Genomic DNA, 24,299 nt, shown 5'->3' with positions numbered 1-24,299 from the left:
ACCACAAAAATTTTCCATAAATGTCAAACACCAGTCATGGAATAGTTTTTAATTTGGATGATACTTTTTGAATTTTGCACACAGATTTTACTCCCCGGTGTCTCTGGGCAGGAAGCCCCTGTCTTACTATCCTCCTGTATATCCAAAGATCAACAAAGAGGTCAATGCTGTGGTTTCTCACATCAACAGTCCCGGTGACTTCTACATCCAGCTGGTAAATATGCACATAAATGACTGTAAATGCACTGCATATTGAGGATTTCTCAGTTCTTTATTTCTTTCTTTCTTACTGATGATGTTGATAACACTAATCGATGAGTGAATTTGGCCAATACAATTGGATCCTATTTGATATATCAGCTGATTCAGTGGTTGGTCTGTCATTCTAAATAGTGTTGTAGTGTCTGAGACCAACAACTATCCTACACTAAAGACATCTGAATAACACATTGTGGTGAATTGTTCATACATGTATTCATTTATATGTGTCTGCTAAATACATTGTATGCAGCACCTAAGAGCAGATGCCAATGATATCTTTAAGGTTTATTGGGAAAAAAAAAAAAGATTATTAGAAATGAAAATGTTAATGTTAAAAGACACACCCCCTCTATTATCAACATTTTGTTTCTTTTTATTTTGTCTCCATTTTATTTTTCCCTCATACCAACATCTTCAACCTCCCCCTCCTTCACCAGGTCGACAGCATGGAGTCCTTGTTGCTGTCAGCAAAGCTGCAGGAGTGTTACAACACGACAACAGTGACTGAGAAAGATGACCTCAAAGTGTACTGTCCTGTGATTGAACAGGCCTACGTTGCCCGTTATGAGGACAAGCTGTGGTACAGAGCTCAGGTCATAGGTGAGGCTCTTAAAAAATTCTTTACTTGTATAGTTTGCTTGTTAAGCAGTGCAATTATGCACTTAAAAAATGATTTATAATAAGCCCATATATGTTGGTGCCCAGCTATGCTCCATCAACCACAGGGCTCTAGCCCAGTTCATTTTAGTTATGACATTTTGATTTATAACCTTCAATCAGTGAAAGTTGGTTGTTTGAATATTGACTGGATAAAGGAGCTCCCACTCTTGGGTGGTGTTTTTTGTGTTTTTGATTTAGGACATCCTGGGGGAAGAAAAGTAGAAGTGCGATATGTTGACTTTGGCAGTAAGAAAATCTTACCTGTCAGCGAATTGAGGAAGATCAAGGATGAGTTCTTTGCACTTCCTTCCATGGTGAGAAAACATTTGACCTATATTATTTTTCACCCTCACACATGCTGTCAGTTTTATTTAAGAATGAGATCATCTTGGCAAAAAACACCAGACTCCAACTCCTCTTTCTTTTATCTCACTGTTTTGTGCCACAGTCTGGCGCTTAGGTTTGATATTTTTCAGTAAGTTCTGTGATGTTAAAAATGGCCAAGATTAGTGCCGATACTTCATAGAGAGTATTGCTCTTTTATCATTCAAATGTCCACAAAGAATTTGTATGACAAAAGCTGCCTTACATCATAGAAAATAGCTTATTTTTTAGATCTGCATCAAATAGGGACATCAAAATTAAATCTTTTTGTATATCCACTGTGAATTGTTTGATGTCTCTTTCACTATCCAGGCAATCCACTGCTGTTTGTCAGACGTGAATCCTGTGGATGGAGAGAACTGGAGTGAAGCCTGCACTTACCGATTCATCAGCTTGGCTAATCAGAAACTCGTTACTATTGTGGCTACAGGTGGTGTTTGCACAGGCCTTCAGGTTTAATTGTGTTTATCAGATTCTGAGCTTCAATTTTTGACATTGCATTTTCTTATCTGAATTTGTATTCTCCCTGTATTATTTCCCCTGATTTATCCCTGCAGGTCCTACGCCCAAGACTATGCCTCTGCCTGTCAAACTGTTTGAGAGCAGTCTGAACGGACCACTAGCTAGCATCGCTGAGCTTCTGGTCAAAGAGGAGCTGGCCTGCTTTAAAGAAGAGTAAGAGGGGCATCTAAAATTCCTATCTATCAGAACTGATTTGAAAAAGATGCAATAAGCTGTACAGTTTAAGGAATTCAAATTAGTATAGAAATGGTCAATGGTTTCTAATGTTAGTCATACAATGAAGAACATTATTAATGTTTGACTTTTTGAACGTGCTTGCTGTGCACACTTGAGGGAAAGCCAATGCCACCAGTAGCACCAGCCATCATGGTGGTGGGTAAATAAGAACAGACACATTCAGTGTCTGGGCAATATGGCCTTAAATTTATATCCTGATATGTTTTTGCTATATCGCACTACACAATATATATATTGCAATATTTTGAAATCTCTTCTAAGTTGCTGTGTAATGTTTAATTCAGCCCTATGATGCATGAAATGACACCAGAATAGTGATTAGAATAGACAATTGTGTTAGATTTCTTAAAAAATTGTACGCTGAAAGGGTACAAATCAATATCAAGTCATGTTTAGCACACTGTTTTGTTTTGAAAAAGACTTGGTTCACAAGCTTTTACCAATGAAATAAATAATCGCAAGACAGGCCTTCTGCTAAAAAAGAAAAAAACAAAAACATAAATCATGAAATACTCCCAGTTGTTAGTAGTGTAGGGGAAGTTTTGAAATTCTTTCTCTGTTATGTTTACTATTGTTTATTTTTAAATGATTATTATTTACTATAACTCACAAATCCTTAAATTTGACCGATGGCCAAAACCCTGCAGTCTAGTCCTTCATTCAGGCTCACAGCTTTGATTTCATTAGTCCATTATCTGTGCTGATGTCCCCTGGACCAGTTTCTGACAAGTTCATGACATGAGAGCGTATTTCAGACCTTGTGCAAGGAGCTCTTCTGTCCAATCATCGGGGACAAGCAGGCACAAACTTTTTAACTCCTGGTTGTTGATGTAATGAACCGAGGCCGAGATAAGGCTCTGTAGTAGCAGAGATGTGATCACATATGTTAGCTATTGGGCCAGCGTCTCTATGACATGTACAACTCTGGCAGGGAGTTTTCAGGAAAATATTTGCGCCCAGGCAAATCATACTTTGGGTCTAGTGTCTTTATGCAATTTTTAAATCCTGGCTTTTCAGCAACACTGGGGTCATGTCTTTGGCAGTGTGTTGTGTTACTGCTGCCGTTATCTCGGCATCATTGTGTGGCATATTTTGATTAGATTACCACATTTAGTTTGACGTCTTCCTTTTAAAATCTGAATTACCGCCAGATGAAAGATCCAGTGCTGTTTCTTGTTGTCCATCTCTAAACACCGCTAATTCACCATTGCTGTTTGTTTACTTCCTCCGCTATGCCATGTTTCTCTCGCCTGTGCCAATGCAAAAAGGCGCATAGGCAGAAGTTTTCTGGATGGGCAGGGGAGTAAGCGCTCTGCTATATTAGAGATGCATTCAGGGACAATGGGAGAAGCAAAACTCCCGCGAAAAATGCACGCTGACGCCTCAAAACTTCGACATAACTTGTACTCGATGTTTGCAATATAGTCATTTTATACAATGCGCATGGCAAAAGCCGGGATACAGTGAGTATACTCGATATATCGCCCGACCCTATGACCAAATGATCCTCTTGTCAGAGCAGTCACTGCTTTTAGGAAAGTGAATTTTGACACAGTAGTACGTAAACATGTGTTGTGTCCAGGTCTGTTTTCTTTATGAATCAAACATAAAGTGAGTGTGCTTGCTCTGCAGAGTGTCTTTGTCATTGTTTCTGGGTCTTTTGCACAGGCTATGTGCTGGAATGGATCAACTTGTTTTGTACAAAGTCCAGCACAGGTGTGATTTGCTACTACAAAAGCTTGGAAAAGATTGATATCGCAATTTTTTTTTTTTTTTTTTTGGTCTTTTTTTTGTCAAATTAATTGCTAATATGAGCTGAAGTCGCTGATACTGGAAAAATAAAATCAATTGCTTTTTCCACCCACTTGATTATACTGTGGCACCCTTTTTCCAGTGAGGTCAGCAGAGGTGACTGTCATAGAACAGGAGAAAGTTAGTACAACAAATATGGCAGCACCAGGAAAAATAGAAAAATGCAAGCAGGGTACGAAGGAGATGGACATGACACATGGGATTTGCAAGGAATGCTGCATGAAAATAAAATATTGCAGAAATACGAAAAACATGAGAACAAGGCTAATGCTAAATCAGCAAAACAGTTGAAAAAAAGGTATAGAAAGCAATTTATGGCAATGTGTGTTACCTACTCCTAATGACTTGACAGACACTGCTGACAACACAACAGTACATATTCTATCTTTGAGACAGATGTCATGATGTTAGATGGAAGAGGGACTGGACTAGACTAGAGAAGACTTCAAATGAACATAATGCATTTACCTTATTTTTCCATCCAGACTTTATAAGGAATGATACACCAGCTTGATTCTAATGGTAACAGTAGTCACTCACTGAGTTGCAGAGATATCATATCATAAATGTAGGGATGTTGTTGTCAGAGCCTGACAAAGTTTTTTCTCTTTGTCTTGTCATCGTATCTCACAGAAGCAACTTCAACACTCTTCTTTGACTTTGCTGTTTGGGTTGTGTACATTGGTGGCTGCTGTATATGCAGAGTGCTTTGTGCTCTTATTGGTCAACGCCACAGATGTCACAAGGTGTAGAAGGAAAGACACAAATCAAACATGCTATAATCAGGCTGAAAACATGTAGACTGACCTCAGCTCTAAACAACTGTGTAATGATCATGTTTGAAGTCATGACCTTGCCTTTTAAAAGTCAAATACTGGAATAAAATACACTTTAAAGCAAAGAGAAAAAAATCCTAGCTCATTTTGGCATAATTTACTCTTTTATCTTTATTTTGATGTTTTTGCCCTTACTCTTTACCCTTGATCCCCGCCACTTTACACATCCTATTTTCTTTGTTCTTGTCTCATCTTTTCTTTATTCTCACTTATTTGCATTATCTCTTCTCATTTCTCTTCTCCCTCCTTCAGAGTTAAGTCCAAAACTGCCATGCTTGCTGGCCCAGACCCTGCCATTTGGGATCCTCCACTTGACCTTAGTTCAGCTGTAGAATGCGCTGATACCCCAGACCAAAAGAAACAGAGAGAGCAGAACGAGGAGACACTGGAGTTCCAGCCTCAGCTGAAGCTTCCTGCTCAGTTTAAAGATCTGAAAGTCAGAGTGAGCCACATCAACTCACCAAGTAGCTTCTACGTTCAGCTCACGCAGTACGACTCTCAGCTAAAACGGTCAGTAGAAAACAGTGATTTACAAATTCTCAAGGTGCACCCTGGAAGTAGAATATAGTTTATGCAAATTTATCTCCTCAAACTGGTGTTAAAATTACAACACTTGAAATCTGAAGATCTTCACAGTGTTTGGCTATTGAATGATTACCTAAAGAATTTATACTAAACATACTTAAGTCTATTTTCCCTCTTTATGTATTGTTTTTTTATGTTGCTTAGAGGATATCATTTTTTTTTAAGAAAAAGCAAGAAAAATCCACTTGAGTTGATCGTGTTTTACAAGAGAACTTGTGATTTGCATAATTTCTGAGATAGCACTCAACAAAGCATCAATATATCAAATTCTTCACCAAAAATCCTTATGTGAATTAGTTATGGTGCTGAGTTAAAGATGCACTTTAAGTTGTTTTAAATAGCATGCCTTTCAGCTCTAGTAAAATTGAAGTTTGCTGGTGTTGTAAACAAGCCCACTCTACTATGTGTTCCTGCCAGAAAAATATAACAAAGAAATAATATAAAGTGAAGTTTAACTAAATTCTTGATTGAGTAATGTTTTTATAAGCCTTTGGAGCAACAATGAGAGTATTTTGCTGTCTTTATAATGCATTAGTTATACTGAGAAGTTTAAATTCTTGGTTCTTTTGCAGGATTTGTGAGCTGGTGAAGAAGGAGTGTGACCTTCAGGAGCCTGATGAAGATATGGTGTGGAAAGCTGACATGTACTGTGCTACTCAGATTAACGGGGTTTGGGAGAGAGGACAGATCTGCTCTGATGTCATGTCCAACAATCTTGCTGAGGTAATAAAAACGAGACAAAAGTAGAATTTGCTTTCTAACACTTCAATTTTCCAGCCATTTTACACGAGTAAAAGACATGTCAAGTCACCGTTAATCTTTTTCAAAGTCAATACAGTTGCTCTCAGCCATGTTTTTTTTTTTTCACTATACTCTTTATTATTATTTCAAAGGCATCAGTGCACCTTAAGTTTTGCAGAACAGACTGAATTTATGGTTACTTAAAGCTGCAGTAAGCAATTTATTTTCAGTGTCGTATGCCCACAAAAATAACACAACCCGTTAGGATCTTGTTATTGAAGTCATTTGTCAGAATAACACTGCCTCCTCGCGCTGCACTCTCACTTGAGGAAAACTAGCAAGGGATAATGCTCCAGCCAGTGAGGAGGCTAGTACTCACAGCCAATCACGGCTCAGGACGGAGGGAGCGTTCCTATCAGCCACTGCAAAAGTAGAGCACGTCAGAAGGAAGGAGAAATAAAATGCGGATAAAAGAGAAGCACTTCAAAGATGAAGAGAACTACGTGATAGCATCGGTCTCAAGTTGGATTACAATCTGGAAGCTCTTCTTCTGGACAGGTAAGCTTCTAACTTCGTGTTCTTGTAACCTTTCATTCATGGTTGCATGAGCTTTTTAGGTAAATGTAGATTCCCAAATGGACTTTTTATGGCATTTTGAATGCTGAAAAGCAGTTTAGTATAAAGATAATGGTAGGTGAGCTTTGGTTGCTGGGGGATAAATATTGCTAATAATCTTATATGTAGTTTTGTAATTAATATGGTTTTTCATGATAAAACTCCTATGTGATGTTTAGATGGTCAGGTTTATTATCACCTGGCCACCGTGCATTTCTCTTTTCACTCTTGCATTTATTTCTGCTATGGAATTGTGTTGTCCTTATAATTTCTTTGCGTTTTTATGTAAGAATTTGTGATATGAAAGCCGGTGAATTGCGGCGGTACTGAGCATAGTTTTACCGTATGCAAAATCCAGCCAAATGTTCACTATTGGGGTTGGCCGAGGGTAACCATCATCAGTATAAAGTAACTCTGTTTATTTGCAGTGACAATTGTGTTGGGAAAGCTATAACTGCATTGTATATATGTGTCTTGCAGCTATGACAAGAACACTGTTTCATCTACACCGCAGAAGGGGAAAAATACTGGATTGCCAGAACCAGCAGAGTCAGGTGTTTTGACTGGCTCTCTTTCTGACAGTGAGTTTCTTATTATTTGTTGCTTATTTTCATACTTCTTTGAAAATTTAAATTTGCCCAAATATCCCTTTCTGTTTTAAAGGTTTACCAAGAGTAACTCTTTCGTGATAAATAAGTTAGGTTTAACCATTTCAGAACAACTTTTCTAATTACATAGTAGACTCAAGAAAGACGGTGTAATTTAGGAAATATTTAAGAAATATAATCCAGAAAGCTGAAGAAAACTTTTAATATGGTTTTCTTTGTTCTTTTACAAGGTCACCAAGCTTCCAAAGGAAACGGCATCATGACCTCTGCATATCTTCATGTGAAACCCTGAGACTGCTCACCGTGGCTACTGAGACCTCTGACCAGCCTGGCCCCTGGGAGGAGTGGTCCCCCTTATACAACAGTTTGTTACAGCTGTGTGTTCAAAAAGGACACTCTGTTGTTAGGATATAGGAGAGCATCACTGAGACTTTTCCCAATATGTGTCACTCCACCTCAGCTGGGAGTTCTGATTGATTTTTAATTATATTGTTTGTATAAATATATATGACATTACAGCTGACTCTGTTTTTTTGTCTGGTTTTCGGGGATGTGTTTGATTAATAAAAACTTTGTAAAGTTCTTCAAATCACAATATGGTTTCATTTTTTGAGAAAATTCAACAAAGTAGCAATTTTGTGGTCACCATGAATACAGTACAGAGAGTTGAGTAAAATGTTAGGGTTAGTTAGCAAGTTAGGATAAAATTAAGAACTAGTTGAGTGGATTGGAAAAAAGTAATCTCTAGTTCAGATTTCCTTTTTAATATTTTTCATTCATAGAACTATTGTACTCAAATATCACACAGGAAATTGAGGGATATGCTCTGAATATCATCACTGCTGTGACTATCGAAGAAATCACAGCAGTAATGATACTCAGAAAATCATTCCTTATAATTTTTCCCACCTTGGTTACAAGACTTAAATATTTTTAAATTGTTTATTGATAAAAACTTACCTGAACTATCATTATGGTTGTGCATTATATTAACATTGCTGTTATGAAAAAAATAAGAGGTATTTCTCTTTTAGTGGATTTATTTTGGTAAAGGCAAACACAATGGCTTGAAACAAATCAATAAATAGCATCATAGCACAGCAACAAAACCAAAATCAAATTTACAAATTTTTTTTTATTTATTTATTTTTTAACATTACTCTACAGTCTGCGTGGGATAAAGCCCACATCATAATGTCGTTCCTTATCCTTCCTGCCAAGCGAAGGACACCTTCTTGGAGGATGTAGAGGTTGACATGGGGTTAACAGGGAAATGCAGTGTTCTGGGTGCTGGTCACAATACTTGTCTACAGGGGTGGACATTTCCCTGCACCTTATACATACAGACCATTCAGGTTGGTTAGGGTCATGGCCAGGAGAGGGTGATGTTAGAGTGGACATCACATCAAATATAATGCTGGGGTCCCTCAACAGACCCCCTTGTAAGTCTTCAGTCTGTTGAGGACCTGGGAGTCTGTGTCCTGATGGTGGTGTCCTCTTCCTCGGCCAACAGCTCTGCCACGGCCACGACGTCCTCTGCGGCCACGGTACAGATGGCCAGTGTGAGTGCTCCCTAAAGCAGGGTACACACGTAAGGATTTACTAAATCTTTTATCTTTTAGAGACCCCACACATGAAGATAAAAAATCAGGCATTGAACAGTTTTAATCGTACTGTGCGTGGTGTGCTCCGATAATCTCAACACAGCACACCACACACATGATTCTGTCCCACCACCAATCTAGAATCTCGTCCTCCAAGGCAGAAATCTCGCGTGATCACACGTGATCTAACAAAAAGGATGAAGAAGAAACATAGCAACAACCGGAAAACACAGTACTCAACATGGAAGAGGACATACAAGAAGAGGGATTGATAGTGTTTATGGGACTATTTTTAGCGGAAAAATCACAAACTAAAAAAAAAAGAGAAGACTGTGGAGAAAATATAAATCTACTGGGCGAGCTAGGGGTGAGTTGTTGTCATAGACATTATACACGTATTTAATGTCTATGGTTGTTGTCAGCTCGCTTCTTGATTGGCTACATTCCATTCCACGTCACAAGCCACGGAGTTATGACTTGGGAGTCGTTGGCTTGCCCCACACACATGAAGATTTTTGGTCGTAAATATTGAACAAGTTAAACATTTACGATTGTCGGCCCCAACCGTTTTTAGAGCCAGTTATCGGTACAAATTCACTCTTAACACACCTCAGACACACAGGATAATCTTATAAGACCTAAGATAATCAGGCGTTTGCTGTCCTTGGCCGGGAAGGGGGAAAATCGGGACAAAAACAGCCTGATTATCTTTATGTGTGTATCCCACCAAACGGTTCTCATTGAATGTCACATACTGAACCTTTAAACAGACTAACTCTACAGATTGGCACAAAGCAGACACACAAACAGTATTCTGTCTTTGGTAGTTTCATTTTTTGACTGGTTCTTCTTGTTCCTGCTGGCTGTTTTTAGGTGAAGCGCTGTGACCATGGAAACAAAGTGAAAGTCCATGTCAGCAACCTGCGGAAGTTGCCGTCGTCCTTGTTCGGTTCTTTTGCACTGGAGTGCACTTTGACTGATATTAGGTGACAAACAGTGGCACAGAGACACACTGGATTCAATCATATACCAATACATACTACATAAAGCATTAAAGAAGATACACCAACACAAATGCAATTTTGGTTGTAGATGCTGTTTTACATTTTTTAATAATTCCCTTGTTGCTTTTAAGTTTGAAGGGGTTCATATAATGACCAAAATCCTCAAAAGCACTTTCCCATTACTGGAGTACTTATTGATTGAATTGCTGGGAAAACTTCAATCTGCTGAGACATAGAAAAATATAGAAATTATTGCATCAAGTCAGTCTCACATTGAACATAGTTTTTGATTTTAGTGTTTACATCTGGTTGAAAAAGTTTTTTGTTTTTTTTGTTTTTTTTTTTCCATTCCGTTTTTTTATTCTCTGTCGTAGTACAGATTTTTTAACTCCTTGACATCTGTTTTTTTTTTCTCTTTCTCAGGCCAGCAGGAGGCCGATCCACATGGACAGCTACAGCCTGTGATTTAATCTCCTACTATCTGACTGGAGCCTCGGCTGTTATGACCATCAAGGTTTTTTATTCCTTTCCTTTTCTCATTATTGTATTCCTGCTTCCTTTTCCTTTATCTGAAAGCCTTGATTTGTTACAATAGATAATTTCTCAGTTAAATGGTTACTTTAGGAATTTCACTTGTTATTTTTTTGCTCTCCTCTCTGTACCCTCTTTTGTCCCTGAGCTGACCTAGTTTGAGTGTCTCTCTCCTCTTGTTGTCCAGAAGTTGACAGATGAGCGTCCGCAGCCCGTCACTCTGTTGTGCTCCAACAGGATGGGACAGTTAATCAGCATTGCAGACTTTCTGACCACTGAAGGGCTCGCCCTCAGGGAGAGGAAACCAAGGCTTGTTTCTTATAATTAACACAACCTAGATGACATAAACAATGTGTCTGTGTCGGCTCAATTTAACAGGGATTTAATGATGTGCTCAAGTAATTATAGGTGTAATTAAAATCATACATGAAAGACTTTATCTCAATTGTTTTCAACTTTTATTGTAGACCCAAGAATAAAGTCAGTCTGTGGAAGTCATCAGTCAGTCCGTGGTTGTTTATTAAATATGAAACTCTGTCATTTTACAGGGATGAAGGTGATCAAAAGCCTAAAGATGATGCTACACAGTCTCAAGTTAGCGAGACTAAAACCAGTGGCCTTGGAGAAGACAAAAAACAAGGACCCTCAGATTCCAGTCTCTGTCCTACCCCTCCACTGTCTGCCCCAGTCTGCCCTCCCGCCCACCCTAAACCAGCCCCCCGCACCATCATATCTGCTGAGAAGGTGATCATTCAAACACATTCAGGGCAAGAAACTAGTCTGATCAGTTTGGACATTTTGTACTCTAAAAGAATCAGCCTCTTGGCCCTTCATGGTAGCAATGTATGGAGGGTTGGACATTGAAATAACTGAAACAGTATTTTTATCTTCTATATTATTTTACCCTGCTTTAAATGTTGTCTCAAATTCCTTGGAAAGTGCCATGCAAACAAGTTTATCTTGTCTTTAACAGGACTTGTGGAACATTCTGAAGGAAATGTCTCCCAGAATCTAGAAGTGTTTGTGGAAAAATTCTACAGTGATTATTCATAGCTCTGGTTGTGTCTTGTTTGCATTACTATGTAAATTAACAGGTAAAAACTCAGTTGTATCAGCCACCAGAACTGCCTTGTGTGGGTCACATCCAGATCAGCGTTTCTGCCATTGGAGAGGACGGCATCATTTATGTCAGGACACAGAACGCAGGTATTTATCAGAGTAAATTTTACACCTGAAATATCGACACAGTCCATCTACGCAGTGCTTCTTCTGTGCTTCACACTCTGGAGCTAATTGTGCAATCATGTTTTTTTCCACAGTACACACGGCAATCTTTCTGTGGCATGTCCTAGAAGTGCAACTCTTTTTGCTAGAAATACACACTGTCTATTTTCAACAGAGCTGGTGCCAGCATTTGTTAAATTGAACAGAACAGATCAGCATCAACAGGAGGTCAGACACAAAATTGTACAGAGTATCTGGTCAGTTTCAAATTAAACACCTGAAAATTACATCAAAACAGGAAGTAGATGAACAGTAAATCAACCTCAGACAGGCTTGCTGTCTGTATGTTCACTTTATTCCTGCGTGCACTCGTGATCCATCTGGTCTGGATTGAGCTGTGCTCTGCTATGCTTCCAACATGGACCCAGCAGAGGAAATGTGTTCAGCTTCAGTCAAAGCAAAATCCTGGCAATATTATAGGCTACTTTGATAACTATGAAGACCCCTTTTCATCAGGAATATTAAGAAATGACTACACATGAAGGTTTACTGTGAGATTTTAATGCATCTTAAATTTGTGAAAGTTACCCAGATATTTACTTAAAGCAGAGACTGAAATGGCATATGAACTGTGGTTGGGTGCATTTCAGAGTGTCAGCTGGAGCCGCTTAGGGAGAGGATTCAGCAGAGCATGAAGACTTTACCCAGACAGAAGCCCTACACCTGGAGGTCAGTGCAGGGCTGTGCTGTCATCGGATCTGACATGTTGTGGTATCGAGGACAGCTGCTCGAGGTGCTGGGAGGACACGTCAAGGTCAGGAAGATGCACACACTTCCATAAATCAGCTCTGTACCAGGAATTTTGAAACGAGCTTTTAAGAATCATTTAAAGTATTTTTAACAAATATTAGTCAACTTCTTTTTCTAGTCTGTAGTTCTTTTTTATTCAAAGTTGTACTGTATTGTCAGTGTCTCTCCTTCAGTAGGTCCTTATAGTGCTGCACAATGAGTCTTACCACAGTTGTGATGTCAAGCTGTGCAGTTAAATTATCACATATAAGGCTGAAGTTATTTTTCCTGCAAAAGGGCCTTTAAAGTCCCTGCAAAGTGAAATCCATACTTTTTGTCCTAACACACTGTTGGAACATGTTGGAATAAGGTTGCTGTTAACATGTGAAAACACTGAGATCTATGTGTAACTGAATTTTGAAATTTTCACCATTTTTCTAGCTTGGTTTAATTTAAGCAGGGAATTATCCTGTCCTGTTAATGCTGCAATGATAAAAAAATCACCAAGCAGTTCTTTCAGTACAATCTGTAGTCTGCCTTCATTGAAAGTTAACCGCCAGCTACATGCTGTGTTTTTTTTCACTGTGGGGAAAATTTCACAAATCTATCAGCCACGCTGGCCTGCAGGTCATTAAAAACAACATAACAAAGAGATTTGTACCAGGAAACAGTAAATTTAATCCCAAACTCCTTTCTCTCTGTTTTTAATAAGTGGATGTGGCTTCAGTTCATTCAACCGACACACCTAGACCATCGTAGGGCAGATAATATGCCTTATTTTTATGATTTTGAAGCTTAATTTCATTAACAGATCAATAAAGTTGGCCTGGTGGTTCATAACGGTGACCTGTCATACAACAAACCTAAAGTAAAGATTCTTTTATCACTTAACAGGGACTTTTAAGTTTCCCATAGTGCCACTGTTTCCCTTTGTTAGAGGGAGTTTATTTTCAATAAAGGAACAATTTTCTGGGGGAAAATATTACATTTTTTGAAAGTAGAACTGTAAAAAATTCAGGGTTTGTTTGTTTTTATACTGCTAGCCATTTGTATGTTTTGAGTTGAGTGAAACACTTGAACACTATCATTATTCTCATTTTCCTAGATAACCATTAAAGTAGAATTATGATACCTTTTATGTACTATATCATAATATTAAATTGTGGTACTGTCCAGTATAATTGCACAATCACTCTAGACCAGGGGAGTCAAACTTATGGCCCGTGGGCCACTTCTGGCCGGCAAAGACATTTAAAACAATATTAATTTTCAGTTTTTTAGAGACTGCATGATAAGAGTGAAGGAGAGGGATTTATTTTGTTTATTTATTTAATAAGCTGAAGAACGTAACCACCATGCACAGCTGCACTTGGCTGTGTCATAGAATCCGGTCCAGTCTGCACCTCAGTTTTCCAGTTTCCTTCCTTGGGCCTGAATGAGTGTCAGAGTTTTTTGCGTTGTAAAGCCAAACATCTATCCCTGTTGGGGGTGGAAGCTGCTCTCAGGATAGCAAATACTTTCCCTGCATTACTGTACATCTCAGCCACAAACACAGATATCATATCTCGCCTCTGGCGAGTGACAGTTCAGTCTCCAGCCTGATTTAATCCCTCATTATAATAAATGTGTGATGCCAAACTAATATCAACTAAACTTACTTACATATGATTTAATTTTATGTAAAAAAGAAAAAAACACTACAATGATGATGACCAGGTTGAAGCAATTTCATCAACAATCACCACAGAGCTGCTAGCCATGGCAACAGAGGAAGACCACGTTTTCCCAGGCCCCTCAACCTCAACAGCTCAGGGCATCACAGCAGAGGGTGTAGCAGGAGGGTGATGACACCAGGGAGCCACCCCAAAAAGGCCAAAAAAATCGCTTGGATGTTACTTCAAAAAACAAGACACAAGAGAGGGGGAGTCATTGCCATTGAAAGTGAGCTCAAGAGCTACCTGATGATCCCTGAGGTGGACAGTGATGTCAATCCTCTTGAGTGGTGGGAATCACAAGAGGTGAATTTCCCCTGGCTGGCGAAACTGGCCAGTAAATATCTTTGCATACCTGCCTCAAGAAGCCCTTCAGAGAGGGCAATCAGCACAAGGTGGAAATGTTGTAACCTGCCACAGGGCTTCACTCAAGTCTGATGCTGTGGACAGACTGGTGTTTTTGGCTCATAACTTGAAGTAAATAACCTGTACTTGTGAACAGTTCTTTTTCTTTCTGCAGAGTTCTGGCCAAATTTGTATGCAAGTGTGTGCTGTAGTGACAATACTTGTTATGTTTTATCTATTTGATTTAAAATGTTTAATTAGGTTTACATTTTGATGTCATCTTAATTTAATGATATTTGTTTACAATTTTTGGCTGACCGCTGAGGGCAGCCCTACATATGGCAATGTCTGGGTCTGGGTCTGTCTGTCTGTCTGTCGGTCGGTAAGTAACTGAGTGAGTGACGCTTTTGTATAAGTATGAGCCATATACTACAGAGTTGCGTTGGCTTAGACTGAATGCTGTCACTAATGGCTGCCTCCACTAACTAGGCTCGAGTTAACATCATTTATGTATAGCTCATCCATACATAGTTGCTCTATAGGTGGGGTTTACTCATGTTGAAAGCCCTTTAATGGCTGCCTTCACTGCTCTGAATACTCACATATAGCTTTAGCCTCTGTTTCACCAGAACTGGGCCACATTTATTTATGACAGAGAATAAAACAACCCTATAAGCTTTTCATGTTGGGAAAGATGTTTTTACTCCTCTGCTGAGCTGCTTTGGCATCATTATGTGATAGTTGAGTGGGAAAAGGGTAACTGTGTGAATGCTTGTGGCTGCCAGCTGAACATTAGCTCAGCCTTAGCCAGAACAACACATTTTTTCATCACAGCTACCGCTGACAGCAACACAGAAAGCTTTCTGCCAAAGAGAACGAAGATGCCACTCTTCTGCCCCCCACTTTGGCATGAAAATGTGACAGTTACGGGGGTGGGTTAGTTGTTATATACAGCTAAAGAGTTGTTGTGTCCCAGCTAACGGCTAGCAGGCTTGTCATTAGCGGGGACTGAGCCGCAGCGGAGCTTTTGTCTGAACCAGACAACGTGTCTGAATCCAAACAAGCGCAGAGAGCAACACTGAAAGGTTTCTGTGACAGAAAAAATTGTTCTCTCCACTCCCGGTCTGATTTGGCATAGCTTTCTACGACCTCGACTGCTGGTGGGAGCACATGCTGATGAAGAGTTAGAGTTACCACAAAGCCTTAATGGGGAGCCCGCCCCACACGATCTCATCTAATAAAGAATCCGAGACATATCAGAGCGATCAGAACAGCTCATTTCAAAGATAACACCCACATCCAGCTAACTAAACCAATGAACTGGGGAGTTATGGCAATATAGCGGAGAATGATGAGGAAATGTTGAGTAATGTAATAGGCGAAGCTAGCGGACTGCTGCTGCTAGGCTAAGGTAGCCTCACTTTAAAGCATTCAAACTCCGCAAGTGTCCACAAAAACAGCGATCAGAGGGCATAATCAGATGATTCTATGCTGTCAGAGCAAAACACAGAAGTGTGGGGCTGATAAGGTATGAGTTCGGAGAGAAAAGTACTAATTGACGCTGTAGGCCATGAATAGCATGGCTGTTCTCGTGTACAAACACGGAGTCTGCAGCGTCAGAGAGCGATGTTTAAAGCCAGCGTATTTGACAGCATAAAGCAGAGCTGGTATGAGGAGAAAACACATCCACTGTGGTCAGAACAAGTGAGGGTGGTCATTAAAGGGAAACCGTATGCCCCGAGGAAAACACAGGAGATCCACGGGTAGGTAGTAACGGTCTCCCCAGGTGTCATGGCTGCCGCTATTTTGACATAAAACGTAATTGTAAAAAAACCCAAAACACCTCAGATCCCGGTGTTGCACTGTAATCAGGTGTACAAAATCACAGTCCATACTGGTCCAGCTAATAATGGCCATTAACAGGGCACCAAACAGAGAAGGCACCATGGAGAAATGGAGCATTGAAAAGTTGAAGACTGGGACAGCTGCCCAGCAGGAGGAGGTGATGTCACTAGTCTCACCGACGCCCTCTGGGCACGTAAACTACTAACAATCATGACAAAATCAATCTGCCAGAACACACATTTCAGTCAGGCATTTCAACAAGCATCCCAGGTAGTTGCAGTCAGCTACATACTAGGTTTTTACCTAGTCTTGTTTATTTATTTTTGTACAAAACCTAAACTAAGATACTATTGAGCAAACCTGATTTGGCATATTATCCTGTGATTTATGTACAGCCTGGACATAATTTGAAGTTGGTCATGGTTAAATATGGCCATAGAATACTGTTGGTCAATGTTTTGCAGAAGATGTATGAAGCACTTTAAAAATAAACAAAAGCTGTTGTTTTGAAAGGCTGTGTCTGTCCATATCGTCAGGTTAATGTTATCAGAAAATTAAAAAATATAATCAAGATTTCTTTTTTTTCCCATATTGCCCACCCCTAGCTGACAGCAGCTTCAACAGTCGTGCCTTTGGGTTTGCTGTTGCTGCAAGCCCTCCAAAGACAGCTCAGCAGCTTTCATCTAGAAGCACGGTTGCACTGACACAGACCACTCACAGTGTCTTGGCACTGCCTCCTTTCTCTGGCCTGAAGGAGAAGAAGGTCATTCCTACAGGAAGGTGTAACCATAGGCTTGTTGCTGGCCCCGCGTGAAACTGTCATGACCGACGACTGCCTCACAGGCTGGGGTTGTTACAATAAACAACCCCAGCCTGGGGTTGAACTGCAACAGTTTTGTAAAGAGGAATGGTCCAAAAGTGATGACTTGACCGTTGTGCATGTCTGATCTGCAACTACAGGAATTGTTTGGTTGAGGTTATTGCTGCCAAAGGAGGGTCAACAAGTTATTAAATCCAAAGGTTCCCATACTTTTTCCTCCCTGCACTGTGAATGTTTACATGTTTTGTTCAATACAAACATGAAAACATATCATTTTTTGTGCGATATTAGTTTAAGTAGACTATGTTTGTCTATTATTGTGACTTAGATGAAGATCAGAACACATTTTATGACCAATTTATGCAGAAATACAAAGGGTTCACATACTTTTTCTTTCAACTGTAGACTGTCTGGGTCAGCAGGTGTTACAAGTGACTTTGTTAGTAAAGCTACTCGACCCGCGCATGCGCTGTGTGTTATCCAGTGCTTGTAGCACTGGGGGTCATCCAGGATCCATAGAACCATGGTTACATATGTTTCCTTAGGATTTATTTAGTCTAAAAACAGATATTAATACTGTGCATCCTTAGTAAATGGCCATGTTTCCTATTTGTGTCATCAGGTACAATATGTGGACTACGGCCTGGTGGAGAACATCCCAGTGGTTCATGTATACCCCATGCTGCTGTGCGATGATGTTCCTCAGCTCTGTATGCCCTGCCAGTTGCACAACACCAACCCTGTAAGTCTGTGCATCTGGGGCTGGATTATATTTTTTATCTTTAAAAATATATATATTTTTATGCAACCATCTACTTAGAAGACTTTCAGATCAGTCTGTTTCAGCAAAAGGGACTTTTAGATTCTGATCTACTCTTGAAAGACTTACATATTTACTTTCATTTTGCAGTCATCACTGCATTTCTTTTCCCTTTAATCCTTTTACTCTCTTCTGTGTGTTTTCAGGTTGGTGGTCGTTGGCAGCTCGATGCGGTGGCCTTGTTGAAGGAATTGTTGCAGAACCGTTGTGTGGACATGCAAGTCATGGTAGAATAATACAAACGTTATCCAGTAAAAAGAAAAAAAGCCTATTTGCTTGTATTTATACAGTTATCAGAGACCTGCTTCAACTGCTGTAAATCTGACTCTACATAATAATAAGTTATCCATGGTTTTAAGTTCTGCCTGCAGTACTCAACAGTGTTTGTGTGTTAGGAGCTGCCGTCTGACCTGAGGGGACCGCTAGCAGTTGAGATCTTTCTGGACGGCATGAGCCTCAGCCGAATCATGTGTCACCATGAGCACGCTTCCATGGAGCGGCCGGTGTCATCACAGAAGGTTTGTGTATTTCTTTGTTTTCCTGAGACTGAGCAAATCTACTCAAATGTCATCAGTGTGTTTCTCTGCAGGGACACTGTATGATAAATCCTCCTCCTTTCCTGGACGACTGGGACATCGACACTGAGGTATTGATGCTAGATAGAATATGATTTCTTTTCAGAGCCGCAAGAGCTCATTTTTATAAAACTATTTTAAAATAAGAATAGATTAATACAGAATATAAGAAGTTAATGGAGAAATCAAACTTCATGAACTGTCTTGCATAAGCCAACTTCCCCTTGATAATTAAATCCAAGTCTTCCTAGACACATTTTTGGGTGAGTAGATGTAGATTTTTTTTTTTTTTTTCCCCAGGGTCTACTGGGCCCAGAGGAGCCAATGTTGGGGACTTTCATCCTTCCAAACCTTCCCAAGGAGGGGCATTTTAAAGTCAGAGTGAAGCACATTTGGACCCCAAATGAGGTAAAACTTTCTATCTTTATTGGTTAAACAAAAGTTAATCAGATAAAATAAAGGATGCAAGATAAATAAAGCATTAATTCTTAAATGTAATTCCTTTAAAAGGCTCATTTTGCCTCCCTTACATATTAATGAAGATAAACACTTCTTATCTGTCACTACAGATATACTCCCAGGCGTCTTTTATGTTGGGATTATTGGTTATGAAATGCGTTCCCTAGATGCATTTGCAGCTTCTTTAGTGTTCTGTCCCTGCGCCCAGGGAACAAGGCACAAGGCCTCAACTTTTCTGTGCTGCATGTAACCCTTAGAGCTCCAGCGGCATGGATCCGTGCTGCGAGCACACCCCTTTGTAAATTGCTCGGTAAGTTTTGAACCGTAAGTCTTAGGCACTAGCTTGTTTTTTTCCCGTGAAAGCTCCGTGTTGAGCCTTTCTAAATATGTTCTTTACGTATTCATAGCTCTCACAGAATATTTTCTTGTGAGCCCAGAACTTGGCTGTCTTCCTGGGGTCTCTGGAGACAGGGTTGTCATATACATCAAGAAGTGTCACAGTTTAGAAAAACATTAATAACTTTTGAACCATACGTCGTAGACACTCTTTTTTTCTTCTGAAAGTTGACCATTTTGTCGTTCGTTTGCTACCATCGATGTCTCCGTAGCCCTTAAGGACGTCGTTCTAGCAACCCCTGAACTTCGGTTATTTTTCGGGGTCTTTAAAGATTAAATCCACAGCGTTAGATATGGTAATAAGCGTCTTGTCCATTTTTAATCCATTTTTGATATTTCACTTTGGCTTTCTTCGGTGTATAGCGCAATATTTGTTGAGGGCAACGTTTAGATGTAATGCATTGTGGGAGTTGTAGTCGACTAGTTGCTTCTCTACTGCTTAAAGAAACGGCACAAATGATTTTAACTGCAAAAAAGCACATAGCCTTTTTTTTTGTAAATATGTACAGTGCTTATTATATAAGTATTATTGTTATCCATGAATTTTCAAATTTACTGATTTACAAAAAACCTGAAAAAGTAGTAAAGCACATTATTATTTCTTGATTAATATGTCAAATTATAGTTATTTACTTGCATTCCTGAACAGAAAAATTAGTTTTAGTGGTTGAATGTTATGCTTGATTCATTTCTGACTTCTCAGAGAAGCCCAGTGAGCCGGCTCAAATTTGGGTATAAAAAGGTGAATTCAGTTTGAAATTCCTCATTCCTATTCAAAATGGTGAAACACTGAAAGCTCACTGGAAATGAAAGAGTTTGCATTAAAGCACTTCATAATGCTGGATGGTCTCTGAGACAAATATGACAGGTGGTCTAATAAATTTAAGCACTGTATATATTTTGAAAACCGTTTTTCACAGAATGTTTATTTTTTCATTGTTTTGTCCCAAAGAGATGGTAGAACAAGTATGTGCAAAGAAGATGCTTTGTCACTATTGTTTACTGTGTGTTATCAATGAAAATCTTTGAGTTTCAAATCAGATTTGTTTTTTTTATTTTGTGTGTAAAGTCCTTTAACTTTTTTGAAATTCAAGTGACATTAATGTAGTAGATATATTCTTAAAGCTCAGGTTGTCCTGAAAAAAAAGATCTATAGAGCTTGACTGTGCACCACAAGGTTGATGTTTTACAAGCTTTTTAAGAAATAAGTCCAGACGAGACATGATGGTGAAAAAAATAGCTCTGAGTTCTAAGGGTTAAAAGCTTTTGGATTTGAAAGCAGTAATAATGGAAGACATTACAGATGGTTATACATTTCAAAGAAGAGAACCAGCCACAGGCATATATTTTAGTGCTCTGCTCAGGCTCTGTTGCGTCTCATCTTGTGTTTTACATAAGCTGGTCTTGGGTACTCTACTGGCAAACACAAGTTGTGATTTTGCTCAGTCAACGAATGCACAGACTGTCTACAACAACAACAGTGTTACCCAGATATTTGACACACTTCATCAATCATAATCAATGCTCTAAAATGCACAGATTTTGCTTTGCATTTTTTATGTTACATATATTTTGTATTTCAGAATCAGGAGATATCAGGCCATTCTTTTCTGTTACTTTTATTCACCCCTTGTTACCCCTCTTTTTTGTTCCATGTTGAATAAGCCTACACTACAAGCTGTACCAGCTATCACTAGAGGTTCAAATTAATAGTCACTTAAGCAAACTATAAGCTGCAGTACTGTCAATTTAAAGTAAAAATTAGGGAACTATAACATGAAATGACCTCTGTGAAGGTTTAGTTCATATCCTGAGCTTCCAGAAATATGCATAAGTATGGACAACATGAACACAGAGTGCAGGCAGATGACTCCATCTGCTTCTGTATGTGAATAAAGAGAGTTTAACATTTGAAAAGTCTGTGGAGAAATAACCCATCAAAGTTTGGTCAGAGTCAGATTACTCTGACATTTGAGGACATCTGCAACAAAGAAGCCATTATTGAGATTCCTGAAATATCCTTTGTTCTTTTTCTCTCAACTACTGAAGCTGATCTGGTGTTTTACCCAATGAAAAAAACCTCCACATATAGGAGAAATCACCTTTTCTATCTCTGTCTGTATCTGCAGCTGTTCCTGTGGCCTTTGGAGGGAACAGATGACGTGAAAGTGGATGGAGAGACTCTAGATGAGGCTCTGACCAGAATCAATGAAGACATTAGTAGTCTGCCACGACTCTCCAACTTCCCTCACGGTAATATTGCGTAATCTTTGTCACCATCATAGGGTAGCAGCTCTGATAAGGAGTAACACTAGGAAAAGAAACTTGCTCTAAGAATTAACCTAAAAATTTACCAAAACTTTTATAGAATATCAGAGCCCTTCCCTGGCTCTGATTTTAATTTTTTTTCACCTAAGTGGCCATAACATGCAGGCAGTGTTGAGGATTTATCCATAATGATCAATCTGAAACTTGATCAGCTGCTTAAGCACATTAGTTGCCAGTCACTGTGCTGCAGATATCAGTAAAATGGACTCAGCTGACTTTATTTGGTTCGTACTTTTCTTGTTTACAGGCAGTCCATGTCTGGCAGAGTACAGTGATGGGCAGTACTACCGAGCAAAGCTGATCAAGATCGTCAGTGTGGAGCCTGTCATGATCCTGGTCCAACATGTGGACTTTGGCTCTGATGACACTCTGCCTCCGAGCAAGTAAGAACGTCACTCAGAGCAGGAGTGCAGGTGTACTTACCTAATATATGCAAGTATATATCTGTGATAATTCAGTTTTCATTTTTCCTAAATTTGCTAAACTTTCTAAAATTCTGTTTTCACTTTGTCATGATGGGGAACTGAGAGAAAATTAATGAGAACAAAAATGAATTTAAATGACAAAGCATCAGGCTGCAACATAAAGAAAGTTGAGGAGGTCTGAATACTTTCTTCACTGTAGCTACTTTTATCTACATACCTAAAGATTTCCAGAGGGAAAAATTAGAGCTTCACCTTAATTAGTAGGATATATTACCTGAGTTTAATGAATAGATGTACAAGATGCAATGTTTTGAACATGTAAAAGTTATTTTGTAAGGAGCAGAAGAAAGAAATGAAACAACACTGATGTGATTTAATTTGAGGTTAAACAAAATCCAATATTGATAACGGTAAAAATAACTCTGGTGGGTCAGTGGACCAATCAGAGAGCCATCAGAGTCGCTCTGGTTGGCTCTCTGACTGGTTGTTGTTTCACTCTTCATTCTGACTTTTTCTCATCAGGCTGCGTCAGATGCCAGCAGACCTGCTGGGCTTTCCATCGAGGGCACTGAAGGTCAAAGTTGCCGGCTTTAAGCCTCCAAGTGTGAAGACAGAAGAAGGCATGCTGCCATACAGCCCGGGGTGGAGCGTGAAGGCTACGATGGCCATGATTGACCTGCTGCACAGCAACATCACAGCCTCTGTTGTGGTAAAAGAACAGAAACTATCATTTTGCTTCAGTGACTGTCACTCTCCTTTGTTTGATAACGTGATCTAAAATGCTTCTTGATAAAAAGATCTTATCTAATATAATAATTTCAATAATTCTGATTAAAATCTGTGGCTAAATTGGACATCCTAGGCGCCGGTGTGGCTTGGTGGCTTGAGTGGGCGCCCATGGGTATAGACTTTGGTCCTCCATGCAGGGTTGCAGGATTGATGAGACATCCCATACACAGTGCTATAGTCCTCAACACAGTGGCCCCAAAGTTAATCTCCAACCTCCAATTACTTAGTTAATGTCATCCCAAACTCTCATCCTTGCTTCCAATTCAGTCCATTTTTCTTTCCTGAACAAAGGCACAAAAAATACCCCCAAAAAATCATTTAAAAACCTTGAAATCCAGTTTCTAGGTTGCACTGGTATATAAGCCGTCGATCTTTGGGCTTCTCTACTGCATGGGACTACATCCACATCTCTTAAAGGTCGTTTCTACAAAGCAGTTCGGTTCAGTTCGGTACAGCACACATATTTTTTGCATTTATCAAAAGTTAGGAAAGGGTCCCAAAAAACGACCTGTACCAACACACTTTTTTGGCACCCTGTAGGAGTACCAGTCTTACCTACCCATCCCAAAAAGGTGGAGCTACACACACAACGATAGGGATTTGAATTGATGTGACTTTTAGCACGCAACACGACTGCTCATTGCAAAACAAAACACGACTGTCTGCTCTGTGAGGAGTGGGCAAAAACGGGAGAAAAATGGACTAATACCTTCACAAGGAGATCCATACTGTCTCCTAGTCTGTGGATACTTAAGGAACACACCCTGGTTTATCCGCCATGGATGTGAAACTGAATTAATGCTGACGTTTTGTGAATGCGAAGCTTTATATCAGTTGATTCTCTGTATTGTAACTAGTTGGAAACGTGGCTTTAATGCCTTTGTGGTCCCTTTTTCTTGTCTCTTCAGGCACGGGAACCAGAGCTCACAGTGCTGCTCTTCAATGAGGACGAGGAGCTGGTCCACCTGTCTCTGGTGAGCAGAGGACTGGCTGAACTGATGTGAAGCACAGCTGAGATGATCTCCTCAACCCACAGGGTGCAGTTAAGGCAGGTTTACAACTTGACTTCAAAAACAGTTTTAAAAGGGTGCTAAAGAGATGTCTAAACACAGGTGTAACTTCAATGAATCTGACATCTAAAGCTCAGTTTGAACATAAATTTGTAACTTTGAATCAAAAAGAAACACCATTTAAAAAAAAAAAGAAAGGCCTTTTGTGTTGCTGTTAATAACACTGTACCTCTTCTTTCTGCAGGTTTACATGGACATGCTGTTTTTTCCTTATCTTCCTTTTTATTCTGGACTGCTGTTTTAAGTTTTTATTTGTCAGACATTTATTGGTTTTTAATTTCTACATGTTCCTCCAAAGCAGA

The 24,299-nt window shown here is 39.5% G+C and overlaps 1 protein-coding gene across 2 annotated transcripts in view; it reads left to right on the top strand.

The window, feature by feature from the left end:
• rnf17 (ring finger protein 17) overlaps positions 1–24,299 on the top strand; it is a 42,994-nt gene that overhangs the window by 18,565 nt on the left and 130 nt on the right. The window contains exons 16-38 of one of the 2 annotated variants that reach the window (XM_041807839.1): positions 85–214; positions 699–861; positions 1,120–1,235; positions 1,618–1,735; positions 1,863–1,980; positions 4,965–5,222; positions 5,870–6,020; positions 9,739–9,851; positions 10,293–10,383; positions 10,591–10,709; positions 10,949–11,144; positions 11,495–11,606; positions 12,275–12,438; positions 17,758–17,877; positions 18,102–18,182; positions 18,351–18,473; positions 18,545–18,601; positions 18,831–18,938; positions 21,515–21,638; positions 21,961–22,096; positions 22,661–22,847; positions 23,836–23,975; positions 24,182–24,299. The exon at positions 24,182–24,299 is cut by the window's right edge and continues 130 nt beyond it. In XM_041807839.1, the coding sequence (XP_041663773.1) occupies positions 85–214; positions 699–861; positions 1,120–1,235; positions 1,618–1,735; positions 1,863–1,980; positions 4,965–5,222; positions 5,870–6,020; positions 9,739–9,851; positions 10,293–10,383; positions 10,591–10,709; positions 10,949–11,144; positions 11,495–11,606; positions 12,275–12,438; positions 17,758–17,877; positions 18,102–18,182; positions 18,351–18,473; positions 18,545–18,601; positions 18,831–18,938; positions 21,515–21,638; positions 21,961–22,096; positions 22,661–22,847; positions 23,836–23,931 (2,881 nt within the window). In that variant the 3' untranslated portion in view covers positions 23,932–23,975; positions 24,182–24,299. Of the gene's footprint in view, positions 1–84; positions 215–698; positions 862–1,119; positions 1,236–1,617; positions 1,736–1,862; positions 1,981–4,964; positions 5,223–5,869; positions 6,021–9,738; positions 9,852–10,292; positions 10,384–10,587; positions 10,710–10,948; positions 11,145–11,494; positions 11,607–12,274; positions 12,439–17,757; positions 17,878–18,101; positions 18,183–18,350; positions 18,474–18,544; positions 18,602–18,830; positions 18,939–21,514; positions 21,639–21,960; positions 22,097–22,660; positions 22,848–23,835; positions 23,976–24,181 lie in introns of both variants that reach the window. The other variant, XM_041807838.1, reaches the window with a different exon arrangement.

The sequence above is a fragment of the Cheilinus undulatus genome, linkage group 15, assembly GCF_018320785.1.
Source record: "Cheilinus undulatus linkage group 15, ASM1832078v1, whole genome shotgun sequence".
Taxonomy (NCBI): domain Eukaryota; kingdom Metazoa; phylum Chordata; class Actinopteri; order Labriformes; family Labridae; genus Cheilinus; species Cheilinus undulatus.
Note: the sequence above shows the minus strand (reverse complement) of the source record. Positions and strands in the feature narration are given on the sequence as shown.